Source organism: Ceratotherium simum, chromosome X, assembly GCF_057802395.1.
Source record: "Ceratotherium simum simum isolate JZ-2026a chromosome X, ASM5780239v1, whole genome shotgun sequence".
In the NCBI taxonomy this organism is placed as follows: Eukaryota; Metazoa; Chordata; class Mammalia; order Perissodactyla; family Rhinocerotidae; genus Ceratotherium; species Ceratotherium simum.
Window position 1 is genome coordinate 18,901,054 of NC_141940.1, and position 15,803 is coordinate 18,916,856.

At 40.1% G+C, this 15,803-nt stretch overlaps 1 protein-coding gene across 24 annotated transcripts in view; it reads left to right on the forward strand.

Annotated features, from left to right (window-relative positions):
* The window catches only part of USP26 (ubiquitin specific peptidase 26), a 64,524-nt gene that overhangs the window by 13,911 nt on the left and 34,810 nt on the right, over positions 1-15,803 (forward strand). For 5 of the 24 annotated variants that reach the window (XM_087427133.1, XM_087427135.1, XM_087427134.1 and 2 more), the window contains 5 exons: positions 1,228-1,297; positions 2,206-2,309; positions 2,907-2,951; positions 5,316-5,372; positions 6,273-6,335. The exons of 1 other annotated variant lie outside the window; for it this stretch is intronic. Coding sequence is in view for 3 of the 23 variants with exons in the window: in XM_087427152.1 (XP_087283278.1) it covers positions 2,202-2,309; positions 2,522-2,579; positions 2,907-3,077; positions 6,273-6,335 (400 nt within the window). In the remaining 20 variants the exon portion in view is untranslated. Of the gene's footprint in view, positions 1-1,227; positions 1,298-2,201; positions 2,310-2,521; positions 2,580-2,786; positions 2,823-2,906; positions 3,078-5,315; positions 5,373-6,272; positions 6,336-15,803 lie in introns of those variants that run through there. 18 more of the 24 variants (XM_087427140.1, XM_087427143.1, XM_087427142.1 and 15 more) reach the window with 13 other exon arrangements.

Here is a 15,803-nt window from a genome sequence, read left to right on the forward strand (position 1 = left end):
GTTATTGGAAGTCATGTGGCATAGTTTTGAATTTTATTTTACAGTATAGTTGTGTATTTAAGGTAATAGTAATTTAAAATTTTTGGCTTGGGTCCTCTTTCCCAGGTGTTAGTCCACATAAAAAATTATTTGTATAGTTTCTATTTGCAAACAAGAAGCAGAGCAGTGGTCCAGGACTGAATTAGTGAGGACAGAAAAGGGCGGGAATACGATGTCCCTACCCCACCCCTGCGCGTGCTGGCCCCGCCCCTTTGGCCACGTGACTGTGCCGGTACCAGTTACTGATCAAGTACAGCCTTTTGAAAATCGCAGGGATTGCGTATTTATATTCATGACTCCCTTACGTGACGTGTAACGTGTATTCAAGGAGATAATTAAATTAACGGAAGATTCTTGTCTTAAAAACCTGAAGACCATAATCACTGAGAGGAACCTGATTCTTGCTTTGAGGTAAAATGGTGCTGGTTGAACTTTGTTTATTCTTGATTTTGACTTGAATTATGAATATCGTTTAGTATCTAAATGGCTTATTGACACCTTTGTTGGTAGAACATTGATGTTCTCCAAATATTATATCCCTGGATTATATTGAGAAATCAGAAAGATCAATTGTTGGTAGGATTGAAAGCTGCCTCTGCATTTGTTACTATAAGGTACCAAGGTTTTAGGAATCTGGACATTAACTAGCCTCACAAATACTACTGTTTCAGGCAAAGCCCTAAATCTTGAACAATTTCTCAATGTGGGATTTAGGTCCAGGTGTCAGGCTTGAAAACATCTTTATTGCATCCACTTTGCTCATAAAATCCTAGAGGGGATATTTTCCAAAGACCACATCCATATAAGCCAATACTAGCAACTGTCAAATTTCTTTCGTTGTTATTTCCTTGAAGATCTATGCTCAGTGTTAAACAGTAGCAATATTATTTAGTGGTTGGAATTATTCATGAAATTACCCTAAATGAAATTAGCTTCCTTCTGATGTCCATGATTTTCTGACTTACTGTGTTACTGACGCTAATACACCATGAAATGCAGTTGTATTATCTGGTGTACAACTCAACCTCCCATTTCCAAGGTTTGTTACTCATAATCCTACCTGAGTCTTTAGCTATGGTGTTGAATAGAATAAAGGGATTTGTTTGAGACTCCCCCTTATAGAAATTAAGAGACATTGCCTATCAGCCTAATATTCCATAATGCCCTTGTGATATTTGATTAATGCAGACTGAACTGGGTTCATTTTGAAAAGGCAAACCTCTGAAGCAGCAGTCTCGTCTGATCTTGTAGCCACAAGGTAAGCGCAGTCACTGTCTTACATTATCTTTCACTCTGTGTGATTGGGTGCCCTGGCCCCACCAACCATTTTTTGGAGTTCCTCTGGATAAGGGAAAGAGGACGTTTGTCTCAGCCACCCACCTAAATGACTTTCCAAGTTAAGTGACTTTCCTGCAGTGGTACAGAGCTGTCCACCTACAGGCAGGTCTCCTTGTAGATTTGTACTGTCACCACCTCCTTTAGGACTTGGGATGGGAAAGTCCAGTATTGATGAGTCTGTGGGCCTGTAAGATGAAGGAGATGGAACCAGAACCAATAGTCAGAACCAGCCAGATGAATAAGTGCATCTCTATGTAGTATGAGGTTAGGGGTGTTGGGCAGAGGGCATCCCCCCTCTGCTATCCTTTGTTTCAGCATCAAAGATGGTGTTAAAACCCCTTGCCTGGGTCTCTAGAGACCGGAACTCCCAGCAGTGGCACAGTCACTCTTGGGCACTGCTGACTAGCTCCATGGTAGAGACCCTGTTTCTACAACCTGTTCCTTTAATTAAGCAGGGGCAACTTTTTCCAGTCCTTATTTGTGTTCCTCTGTACACTGTGGGTGCCACTGTTACAGACACATTGGCATAATTAGACTGTTTTGATTTCGAAGAAACCTCACTTTGACTTTTTTTTTTTGATGAGGAAGATTGTCCCTGAGCTAACATCTGTGCCACTCCTCCTCTATTTTGTAAATGGGACGTCACCACAGCATGGCTTGACAAGCAGTGTGTAGGTCCGCACCCGCCCGGGGTTCCGAACCCGCTAACCTCAGGCCACGGAAGCGGAGCGTGCGAACTTAACCACTAGGCAACCAGGCCAGCCCCCTCACTTTGACTTTTTAACACCAAAGTTTTGATCTTTCTTTTTATTCTTTTTGGAAAGCCAGTAGCAGACGCAGAAGGATGGAATGGACCAGATTGTAGAAAACGAAAACAAACTTTGGGAGTCGAAGGAGTGTGGGGCTCTGCTTATGTTCTTTTGTTTCAACAGGTATGAGAATGTGGATCTGAATGTAATTTTACAGTCCAACTCTTTCTATGAAAATGGGGGACACATGAGACCCATGGACCGAGTGGGGGGAAGGGAATGGCAGTCTGTTAGCCTACCCTCCCTGTGGCGTTTAATTGGTAGGGGTCCTGAAGGCACAGGCCAGCAATTAAAGTAATATGTACACTCCTCCAAATCTTTACGTTTCCATACAGTGTTGGCCATTTCCTTCCTCTGCAGACATCGCTGGGACCACACCATGTTTAGTACATAGTAAGCCTCCAGTCTCTGAGTCTGACTGACACTCAGCTCATTTTCACTCTAAGGCAATGTCTGACAACTCGGCTGGCTCCTAACATATTATTTTCACCACTTTGTGCCACTGTTAAAAATTTGCAATGAATTCAGGTATTGGAAGCTGGGGGCAAGGTTTGAGATTTGCATGCTAAGGCTCCCTGACCCCTGTGTTTTCTGTCCCAGCACACAAAAGAAGTACAGTGGGATGAATGGATTTGGGTGAGTTGATGACAAAAAATGCTAATGTCAATTGGGTTACATTCAAGGCTCCTGTGTAAAATGTTCTCTCTTGTCCCTGTCCAGGTCATAGTCTCTGTCAGCCCAGCGGACAAACCACAAGCTTGATTGGTAAGCGTTCCTCATATTTGGTGCTGTTTTCCCCAGACTGCTATCTGGTGTGTTTCTTTCAAACAGGTCCTGTGCCTGAACCCGATTTCACCTTTGCTAAGTGTCAATTCTCTGGCAGAGTATGTGGTAAGTGGGTCAGGATTCCCTTCTGATGAGGGATGATATTTCACATTAATTTGGGATTTAAGCTTTCAGAACATGGGGATACCAAATCTCAGAGTGGGGAATCTTCTAACCACAGTTTACACTTTTGGAGTTATTGCTCCCTTTGGAATGTGGTCTTCCCCTGCAGCCATGTAGCAGTAAGCCTTATGAGTTGTACTTATTATTATCATCTGTAGAGTAAATGCCAAGCATTATGTAGCTCTAATGATTGGTGCTTTATGACTTGCCTCTTGGGTTGTTTTGGAGTCAGTCAGACCTCAGTTCAAACCTGATTCCACCTGTAACCGTCTACCCTTAGTTCCTAACTAACTCTTTGAGCCTCAGTTTCCTTATCTGCAAAACAGGAACATACTTTGCTATCAGGGATGTTGTGAGAATTAAGTGTGATAATCTTTGTAATGCACCCAGTACACAGGAAGTACTCAAGGAATTAGTCCCTCATTTCCTGAACGCACATATAGGAGCAGGACAGTATAGTGCTTGGTTTAGCTTCCTCCCTGCCCCGTCTCGGGTACAGCACATTCCTCATAGGTTATAGTGCCTTCTCTTTAGAAACCACACCTCTATAATCTTGCTGTGAAGAAAGAGGTGGCCCAGGGACCCGTGATTTTTCCTTGTTCTGATCTAGGTTCTGTTCTGGAAAACTTGGACATCTTATACTGAGGCTGACATGGCCATTCTAGGATTCGTCAAGCTGTGAAATCCTAGCTGGAGGGTGCCTAACTGGCAGTCCTAGAAAGTTCTCCTCTCTTTCTTCACCTATAACAAGTCACTTCTGGGCTGTGATTAGTTCATTTCAGATTAGGTGGAAACATTGACAATGTGAAAGATGGAAAAAATGCTAAATATAAATAGGCACTATCCTAAGGTGTTCTCAAAGAGACTTTTAACCTTTAGTCTCAGAAGATACCTCTGGTTCCTCTACTTTTATGTTAGCGCAGGTTTTATTCTGGTAGGATCATGGAACCTAAAGTTCACCCACCCGAGGTCAAAAAAATTCACGTTTCTTTTTGATTAGAAACTAAAGTGTCTAGCTGTGACATAGGACATTGACATTTCAAAGCTTTTTGATTTCTCCCTGTAATTGGTTAAATTGCTTTAAAGCCCTGGACAGTGGGGGTCATTGTTATTTTCCATTAAGTGACAAACTGAATCTGGAGGTATTTAGAAAAAACTTTACCCAAAACCACTTAGTGGAGCTGTGCCAGCCACGTTCCTTCACCAAGTAACATGACGGAGACCTTAACTTATTTGCTAGTCCAAAAAAGGTATGAAACTTAACTATAACTCTGCCACCTCCTCCCTCTTCCACACACACTTGTACCCACTGCCCATTGCTGTCATCTCGGGTCTCCTGGGGAGGTATGGGGAAGGCCTAAATGAATGGTATAGTGAGTAGTTTCACTAAGTATTGGCATTTTAAAAGTGGTCACAAGGCAGAGGAATCCAGAAGGGTTAATATCTATTTGGAAGGATATCCTCAGAATTCAGAAACCTAGCAAAGTGAAAGTGACCCTATTCAGAACTTAAGGTGGAGCCTGGCTTCTCGAATCCTAGACAGTTCAGTCCTTTGCCTTTTGACTCATCTGGGGTCTTCTCTGTGAATGGTTACTGATTATTTGGAATTTTAATTGGCTAAAAATTCTCAGTTTGATTTTTCTACCTCAAACTCATGTTTGAATGAAATGTGTTCCCATACTTCTTATTTCTATGGATACTGCAGAGAGATTGGATTGTAATGGAAACTTAAGGGTAAGCATATATGGATTATGGATCTTTTATGTAGGAAAAATCAGTTTTCTTAGTACATGATGAAAAAGCATCATGTACACAAAGGTAAGCTCAAATTTTATTTTCCTTAAAAACAACATCAAATTGTAATTATAATATGTGCTCACAAAGAAGGTCTAGAGACTACAAAAAGTGGTATGCTAGTAAATGTTTAACAACTGGCTCTCAAATAGAAGGGAAAACACCCTGATATATAGCATTTACCAATTTCTAAGATGAAAATACTCCCATTATGGCCAATTTTAAGCAACAAATGTGACATCACTGAATTCAAATTTAGGAAGAGATGTGCACTATCGGCTCATATGAGCCGACTCTTACACAGCACTGAATGAATTTTAAAATCACTGACAATCCAATTACATAGAGTTATGACTGCTGCTAACATTTCTGTGTTTTTCCAACTAGTCTTTCTATGAAAATATCCATATTGGTTCTGATGAAGAATCTTGTTATTGGTTTTTAGTAAGTAAATCTATGCTTGCTCATTCAGATATTTGACTCCATTTTGTTTCCAAACTCAAATAAATATTATGTACACACTTAGGAAGGGCATAATAATTCAGTGAACTTATTTTAAATATGCTCATTTTTGTTTAGCCTAATGCTCTGAAAAGCATTGTACACTGTGGCATTTAAAAAGTTGTATGGTTGATGCAGATTTATTGCCTGTCTCTCTGCAATAACAGCATATATAGGAGTAGTGAGAAGATCATGATCCTTCCAGGAAGAAAGTTGCAGTTCATTTCTGTGGCTTGATGCAGACTAATTATAATTAGTTTATACTAATTATATGCAGACTAATTATAATTAGTTTATACTAATTATGGGTCTGGCCCATGGGAGTATAAACACAAAGAGAGGGAGGCTTTCCTTGTCCTGTTCATATTTGCATTCCTGGTGTCTAGAATTGGTTCTAGGAATAAACTGCCTCCTAGTGGAGGACCTCAGGTCTAGGTGAGGTGTCAGAAGGGACAAGAAGCATTGCTATGTGTCTATGTGTAAATATACAATTTAAGAAGTTCTGTCCGAGGCCTAGAAGGAGCTGATGAGGTTGCCACACTGTGGCTGGAGCCTCGTGACTGCTAGATCCCCAAAGAGCAGACCCGTGAGCTTCTGCTGGAGCTCTTCTTCCAGAGTTAAGACGGGAGGTTCTCCTCCCCTTGCTTGGGTCTTGCTCTAGCTGATGATGCAGTGATTGATATCTTGGGAAATACTTCGCTAGAGGAGGCAGGGCAAGAGATGACAGCTGGAAGCATGGTGTGAAGAGAGCATAGAGAGAAGGATTGTTCATAGTGCGCAAAGGGACATGTGTAGTCTGCTACTCAAAGAGTAACTTCTCTCAAGTGGACCTCTTCTCAACAGATCCAGTTTCGCTGTTTCCACCTGAGCTGTTAAGTGCCTGCCTGTCTCAGGATCCTTGTGGAGGTGAGGATATATAAGAGTCACAGAAGAGAAACATTTTTAATAATATAGTGTTTTGATTCACAAAACAAACAAAATGTCTGCAGGTGAAGATTTTCACAGCTTGCATAAGTGTTAATTAGAACCAGTTAGAAGCCTTGCCTGTGAGAGGCGCTTGTTTAATTTAAATACCTGTGCAGAGAAACTGGTCCTTATCAGTTAAAGCCATGGCTGGCACCCAGCCATCAGGAAACCCCAAAACCCAGCTGTTCCCTTGGACTTTTGACCAAAACAAAGTCACCCCCACATACCTAGTTAATATAAGCATAGATTACTTTTGTACTTCAACCCAGTGGAAATTTTGATTCCTCTAATAAGCAAAAACACTTTCCAGCTACCTATTGTCAGCATCTCTCATTTGTGGCTATTCTATAAACCTGTCCTCCATCTACACATGTAGTAGGTTGTAAATGTCAAGGGACCACAGGGGGATGTTTATGAAATTCCATAAAAATATGCTTTCACAAAACTGAGGTTTATTGGTATTCCAGAGGAGATGGTAATGACTTCTTTTCCATCTGAGTCTGCTCCTCGCTCCCTCCCCCTCACCTTGAACTTTTGCTTGAGTCTAGGAATCAATTTTGTCTAAATTTCCAAATGTTGCTTGTCAGTAGTTTGGCTGGATTCATTATATATATACCCAGAATGGAAAGTAACTTGGTGCATCTTAATGATGTAAATACTACCCTTATCCTGAAAAGCTTTTTCTCCCTTCCTGCTATATTGTTTTGTCATTTCTTAGCAGGATCAAGAGATATAATATTTTATTAAAATGAGGGGTTCTCTTAATAGTACATTGACCCTACTATCTCATTTTATGACAAACTCTGCTCATCGCATGTAGGCATTTGTTGGAACTCGTATTTTTCATGGTGTTCTAATGAGTCAAAAGTGATCCAGAAAAGACTATTCCTTGGTCACTGACTGTCCAGCTGTGAGGCTGACGTGCACGCCCTATGTTCTCTCTGTGCGGGACTCTTCCAAGTAGAGGTTAACTGGCTACTCACTGGCTGTACAAACCAGTCAGGAAAGAGAAGTTTGTGTTTTGTTTTTGTTTCTATCAAACTTATGCAAGTATGACATTTAAAGAATCAAATAATTCCATGAGGTTTACTCATAGAAACAGTAGTTCCCCCAGCCTACCACCATTCACCCCTTTCCTGCTCACTATGTTTATCCAGAAGCGACACAGCGACACCATGTGATTTTGCAAATGTAGAAATAAGTGGTGCTGAAAAGTGCTCAGAAACACATGAGAGCACTAAAGGGATTTAAGATGGGGTTCTTTGGCCACTTGCGTTGTCTGTCTTCCTAAGGGGAGAAGAATTACAGAGGATAAATCCTCAGAAAGGGGATCAGGAGAGGTGGAATGACAATTAGGAAATGGTCTGTTACCATTAGGGGCCTACAGCCCAGAGGTGGGGAGAGGGCTGGGAACAGCAGCACTGTGTAGAGCTGTGCCCGAGGATGAGTATAAAGCACATAGAAGGACAAGGGCTTTTGGTGTGAAAGGTATCGTGGGCATTGTGTGTTCAGGGGAGTGTCTCCTGCTCTCTTCTCCTTTCCCACTCTTCCCTGTGCTTCAACATCTCTCCAACTGGACGAGCAATCTAAGGGATATCACAGATCTGAGAGTTTTATTACTGTGGCCTGAGATGTAGCCAGCAAATATGGAAGGAGATATATATCAAAAGACAAAAACTATGACAGTCTGCAAACACCACCTTCCCTACAGGTTTCAGCTTCAGAATACAGGCATTCAAAAGAAATGTCTAGCACTGTTGCCACTTGATTTTTTTAAACTTTCATGTGTCTTCTGCCTTCTGGTTTTCTTTAACTAATAATGAGTAATACCTAAAGATGGGTTTTAGTGGGCAAAGATATCAGTATAGATCAGACTTTAAATTTTAGTATCCTTGAAGGCAATCTCAGTTTGAAATGCATCAATTGCTTTAAATGCTTCATTTAAATATGTATTCCAGCTATGATCTATTTTTTAAACACTTAGGCAAGGAGCTTGTATCCCCATGCTCCTAACACTATCATCTTTCTTGGTCTGTTATTAACGTGACAGAAAGACTGATTGCTCTTGATACGTGAGGAAAGGAAGGTAAGTAGTGTTCATCATCATCTTTTTATCATTTAGAGCTTGAGAATGGTTCTTTTTATCCCTGAAAAGTTATTTTATTCACAGGACATTCACATGTTTATTCCAAATATGCAGAAGGATATTTGGGCTCCACTTAGGTGTTTTAAATACTAATTTCTTGGTGGTAGTTTCTCAACCTATGATATGATAGTTCAAAGTCTTTCGCATATAAATATGCTGCATGAGTCTACAGAAGGCCAGGAGACAGGCAAATTAGGCAGTATGGAAAGGAGCGAGGGGAAAGTGTGTGAACTGGAAAGTACTCAGGCACTTCACAATCAGCCCACTTGTAAGGAGACCACCATCTGAGAACCTTTAACCTCTCAGAATTAGTTTATATATTTGATTCATTTCTTTCCGAATACCCTGAGCTCAATGGAAAATGAGTAGTTTGGAATTGGATTGGACTGTCTATTCAAACCTGCATTAACAAGAACATCTAAGAATTGTAGAGATTTAAGGGTCCTTGATACAATGCTCCAAATATGTGTAAGTAAGAAGCAGATACCAATGCCCATTTTGAGTATATGAGAGAGTACACTGCCCTTTTGCAAAGTTGAGAAATTGGTGATGACGACAGCTCTTTATTTACCATTTTCCCTGTGAATTCTGTATTTCTGAGTTGGTGTAGGCTTTCCTGCCCCGCCTCTTGTGGATTTTTCTTGGGCCTATGAAAAATGGCTCTGGGGATAGGTGGCCTCTTAACTTCTCATTTGTTTGGAGAGTTATCTGGGACAGACTTTTGCACATGAGCTGCTGTTTGAGGGTGAAGTCGTTCCAATATATTCCTCAAGACACTGTTGTCCTTCAGCTTTTCCATATTCCATATCTTTCTGCTGTACCAATCTGCAGTCGTGGTTGCTGCCTGTAATATTTCATTTCCCTCTTGTGGTCCCTCAATGATTTTCAGGAAGGCTCAGCTAAATTTCTAAGTTTTAACTCCTTACATTGGTCAGTTTCTTTTTATTTCTTATTTTGGGCTAGTTTTGTGTGCTGGGTTTCAGTGCCTTTTTTTTTTCTCTGATTTCTCCTTGTTTTCTGGCCCAGCCCTTTGTTTTCCTAACATATTCTTGCTTGTGGGGTCTCAGTGTAATAACACTTCTGAAACTGATGTGTTTTGTGTCTGTCAAAGAGTATCCATTCTTTAACTAAATCCTGTCTCTTTCCCATGAATACCATCAGGACGTCTAAAATCTACTCCAAGCTTTAGTTTTCTCTGTCCTTGTCCTGCTTGGCTATACTTTATCATGTTTCATCTTTGATGTGCCTTTCCTAATTCCATAAATTTTTTGGTCATGTGCCCTCAGGAAACATGCAGTTACTATATGCCAACCCACCTACAGTAACTGTCACTAGAAAATCATCTAGTAAGTCTGTTAGTATTTTTGCTGATATTACTGGGCTTTTCTTCTAATCCATCTAGATTTTTTTGTTTTAATCTTCAAGAGGTAGTTTCCTAATTGCTAATACCGCACACTTTGTGCTTCTTAATCATTTCCTGTCTCTTGGCTCCTTCAGTGGGTAGGGATGGGGGGGTCATCCCACTCTGATTATTAAGTTCGTGTCTCATCTTGTCTCATCTCATCTTGTGTCATCTTAGGTTCTTGGATCCTGGTCACCCTTTGTGATCTTTAACAACTTAGACAGCCTTCATTATATAATACACTCATGAAGAGAATGTAGACCTGGGTGTATTTCCTTTTCTGTCTTTATCTGTCCCTCCTGGTCTTCAAGATCTCATATTCCTCTATCTGCACAGGCTGACTTCTAAAATCTCATACTTAATATTAAGAACTCTTTCTTTGAACTTAATCTGTTTTAATTCTTCCACTGCTCATGTTCAACTTCTCTGACCTTTAGTTTCCATTAGTGTAAAATGGAGATGATAAGATCTGCCCCAGCTTCTTAAAGGGGCTGTTATGAGGGCGGAAGTAAAAAGCACTGTTGAATGCTGGATCCTCAAAAATACCACCAGAATAACTTGTTGCTAAGGCAAAGTTGAGTTTCTCGTTACTGTGGTCAAGAAGAGCACTACCTTGACAGAGTCTTAGTAGTGTGTCGGTGGGAAAGGCAAAATGAAAATAATTGTGAGGTTTGTGATTTTGATTGAAGGTGGCTGTTTGAGTGTGGGAGCTTGATTAGGGTTGAGTAAGGATTATGATATAATAGTTTAGGATCGGTGGACACGACAAGGGGAGGTTTTTGAGACAAGGGCTTTGACTTTAATCCAATCTGTTGAAAGTCTGCTGCTCATTTGAATATTTTTTTCTGGAAGTTTCTGGAATGAACAACAGAGTTATTTGCAATGTTTTTCTTCATGAGCAAGAATTACTTGGAATAGTAAAGTCATGTTGATGAATGCAGTAGAATAGTAAAATTATATTTGATAAGGCAGCCAAAGAGTAAAATCATGTTAATGTAGGCAGTGAGCTGTGAGAGGGTAGATGCTTTTAGTTCTCAGTATGCAAAAGCACTTTGTAAATGATAAGTACTACACAAATGGTGGTGGTGGTATTAATAAGGCAAGCATTTCGCTTGTTTTTGATTCTTACACCTTTATACCTAAATGCAATATTCTTCTGCTTAAAATTAGTAGGAAAGGGAATCTTTATTCAAAATGACTAAGCTTCTGAAATGTCATTTAGCTCTCTTCAGTGCCTGGACCCAACCTAGCTTGAAAAAGTCAAGTGCATAACCATTGCACAGTTTTCCTCCGCTCCTTTAGAAAGTGACTAATCACGAGAGATAATGAAGGGCAAATTCAGTGGGTTTTAATTCAGATTAACCCTTCAAAATGAGACAAAATACTTGGGGGCAGTATCCAACATCCTGAGTGAAACCAAACTCCTCACCTAGTCCACCAGAGGCAGCCTTCTGCCTTCTTTATCTGAAAATGAAATCTTGGTAGGTCTTTCCTTTCTAGCTTCCATTCTGGCCTTAATGCTGGCTCACTAGTTAACTCCAGATACATGGTATATAGACTGTTTTTTAAAACTTATTGGCCACAAACTGGAGAATAGATTACTTAACCCATAAACCAATATAGGGAAAATATCATAGGAAGATTATATTTAACATTGGACCAACAGTTAAAATTGGGTTCTCCCAAGATAAATAGTTACTGCGGAGTACGTTATCTCTAGGCTACATAAACATCAAATCAGTATTATTGATTAATCCTCCTTTAATTTGATAGTCAGGTGTGATTTCCTCCTAATGGTGGTTCTGACACTATTGTAGAAAATAAACAGACACAGAGGAAGGAGCATTGTCCTTTGGCATATGTTATGGCTTCTTAGTAACCTAGAGCTTGTGTATTAGTTTATTAACTTTGAAGAGCTCTTGGGTGTTTGGAGTGGAGGAGGAAATGGCTATAGGAAGCTATTCCCAGTGCTTATTAGTATTGGTTACTGTTCCAAATGGATGCCTGTATTAGCAATATCATATATATATATTATATATATATATATATATATATATGAAATCACTTGAAAACTTAGCTTAAAACAAAAAACGTTTATTATTTCAAAGTTTCTGTGGGTGAGAAATATAGGTATGGCTTCTCTGGATTGTTCTGGCTCAGGGTCTTTCACAAAGCAGTGATCAAGTTGTTGGCTGAAGCTGTATTGTCTCCAAGGCTCAACTGGAGAAAGATCTGCTTCCAAGCTCACTCATGTGGTTGTTGGCTGGTCTCAGAGCCTCAATAGCTGTTGGCTGGAGACCTCAGTTTCTTGCCACTTGGGCCTCTCCATAGGGTAGCTCACAAAATGGCAGCTGATTTCTCTCAGAGTGAATGAGAACAAGAGAAGATGCCCAAGATGGAAGCCACGTTTTTTTGGTACCCAATGTCGGAAGTGACATCCCACCACTTGTGCATTGTTGTCTTTGTTACAAGCTAGTCAGCAAGTCCAGCCCACGCTCAAGGGGAGAGGATTAGACAAGGTTGTGAATACCAGGAAATGAGGATTCTTGGGGGCCATCTTTGAGGCTGCTTACCACAATGCCTGACTTAGTCTTGCAGTTACTTCAAAGGACCAGCAGTTATCAGTACTGTCTTCATTATGAAATCTTGTAAACTTGAGGAGTTAGCCTTTGTATGAGACTGTCACTATTGTGAAAGAAGGAAATTCATAGAATCATAAATTCATCCTTTTTTTCTTTTGCTATAAGAACTATAGGTATCACCTAATTTAATGCTCCCCAGCATCTAGAATACCAAGAAACCATTTAATCCCCATGGATTGCATGTTTGAAAAGATTGTATGAGCCAAATAAGCCACATTTAATAATAGTAATAACACTTAATAGTGTTAATTTGGTTCCTCATCACGTAGAAATCTTTGGCATTGGAAATTATTAATTAGGGCTTCTGATAGCCTATTTTAATCCACTGAGTTGATAAATTCCTGCCTTTCTACCTTTCCCTGTGGCTGTATTCATGTTATTGCACATGTTTATATTAAACTGTCAGACTTGGGCAATATAAATAATCCTCAACCTAGTCTACCTTTGCTTCTGATTTCACAGATAATTCAATAGATTAACACAACTCAAAAAAGGAGGGATAACATAAGGAAAGGCACTCCAATAGTCTTGATTGCCTATTATGATTAAAAAAAAAAAGAAAACTCCCTTCCACTATAGGATTTTCTCCTTTTCTCCTCATTTCTCTTTCTCCTGTAGCTGTGGGGCTGTGGATAAAACAGCTGTGCTTAAAAGGTAACAGCTGTTAATCGTACTTCTGTTTAGTGCTAGTGAATGTCTGCCAACCTGTCTTGACAATTTTTTCTGATTCCTACCCTCTCCTGTAACTCTGGGCCTCTTTTTTGTTCCATACACATGCCTAATACTTTCTCATCTCAGGGCTTTTGCTCTTGCTGTTTCCTCTTCCTGGAGTGCTGGTTTTAGCCATCCCTGGCCTGCTGATGTCTGGCTATCTATAGTCTCTTTGCAGTGTGGCATTTGACCATTGCAGTACAAATGTGGACCATCATGAAACAGGAGAACTGGAAGTGGCCTCAGAGGCTATAGAGTAATTTTTGTATCTCTTTTGGGAGATGAAAAGAATGAAGAAAATAGATTTGCTCAGGATTTAAAGACTGCATCACATACTTGAAATAAACTCAGGACAAGGCCAGATCCTAAAGGGAATATGAAAAAAAACACGACAAATAAATGATCCTTTTCCTAAAGGATCTTACACTCTAGGTTAGGTGAGGTTAGGTTAGGTTAGGTTAGTTTTTAGAGAGGCAAAACTAACTTAAATTCACTTAATCCATATAACGAGTTGAGGGGAAGGAAGCATTGCCATTTAGGTAGAGAAGTCTTAGAAAAACTTAATGGTAGGGGGCAACTTGTTTTGGCTTTACCAGGGATGGAGCAAAAGTAAGAATCCCCAGAGGAGAGGGGAGAGTACTCAAGAGAAAGGTGTGAGGTAAGGAGACAAGAGTGGGAGGACACAGATAGACCTGTGATCTTTAAAGCTGAATTGCTGATTGAAATCTGCTCCTGCCACCAGACTTCCGTCTTATCCGGCACTGGTGTGACTTGGCCCTGAGTTCACAGAGGCTTTATTGGATTATTACATCTGTGACACTACAGCTATTAGTCACGCTCAGCCATAGGACCTGACAATATAATGATGTTCTATTTCTACTTTTGTCCTGATAATGTCCCAGAAGTACTGAAATTATGACCGTAGAATTAATTTCTTTGCATTTGGACAAAAAGTAAACGAACAGGGAATAATTCTACATTCAGGCTATAAATCTCCAGAGTTGTGTAGAAACACTTTGCATTTGGAGTTTGGGCTGAATTTTGCATTAAACTTTGCACTCCTCCCCAGAGGAACTGGTGAGAAAAATATCTGATAAGAGCATGTGAATATGGTTCAAGGCTATCAAACTGATGCTTGCACATATATGCACACACAGTTTTAACAGTAATGATTTTGCAAGGTTGGAAAAGGAATGGCTGTTTTGTGTCACATACTAGTTGCTTTTCTGAGTATAGAAAGGAAACTGGCTACTTCATCCAAGCTCCTCAGAGAGATTTTCTTAGAGATCTGTGTGTGTGTGTGTGTGTGTGTGTGCACTTGATTCCTCAACAGAGTATTTAATGAACTATTCCAGTGCACTCTGGAAATGGAAAAGGTTCAGGGTGCCTAGAGGTTAAGGAGGTGTATTCATGTAAAGAAGAGGTATGGCATCTAATACTGGGAAATGAACACACAGGACCATTTATGTTGTTGTTCATATGACATCCTTGTAAGATCACTTAGGCCACATTCAGGGGCTTCTCAGTACTCTTCCCTAATACTTAGTCCGTAGTCTCAGACTGTCAGAAACAGGCCGGCCCTGGGAGATCACTCTTCACTGGATAAGTGAAGAAATGATGACTTGGTGAGATAACGACCACACAGATTGTGATTGAGCTGACGCTGCAGTGTTGTCCCCTGTTTTGTGTTGTTGCTTGCATTCCGCTGCACACCTTTCCTCTCTGGAGAACTCAAAACTTACATTTCTAGGAAGTTGATAGTTCAACAAAGGCAGTAAATTAGCCCCTTTTTCAGATGGAAGAATTGAATACAGTGACCTTAAATGATTTATCCATAGTCACAGGCCAGAGAGAGGACTAGGTCAAGAATCTGTGTCCCCATGCTCTGGCCACACCCCTCTGATAACTGCATCAAGGTTTAGGAAGAAATGTCATGTAATTAGGTGGTTAATTTTTCATTACTTAGACCAACTGGTATATACTGCATGGGACATTCAGCCATTAGAAAGGCTTTGCCATCCTTCTAGAATCAATAGTTTTACAGGGATTTCTTATGCTTTTGTCTAGAGTTAGATTAGGGTTAAAGTTGAGGCATTAGGAGTGGAAAGGGGATGGTGATGTAGTGTTCATAGTTGAATCCCATAGGAGTTTAGCTTTCCAGGAGCTCCTTAGCATGGAATAAGCATGCTTTATAATTACATACTTCTCGTTTCTTTATAAGCATGTAATTAGAAAGTAGAAAGTAGTAAGCGTTACAGTTGAGGTCTGGATCTGGATCTAATGCTTTAAATCAGCACTCAGAAGTTTTACTATCAGGCATAGACACAAGGGAGTGTCTTTTTTAGGCACATGTTTTCTATGAAGTTGGAGGACTCATTGGGCAAGATAGGAAATAAATAGAACCATTAGATGCCCTTAGAAAAAAGTATATTATTTATTTCTTTAGATCCCGCAAAGCAGAGTTAGACAACCATCGTTCCTTCCTTCATTAACTCAGCAAACAAGTA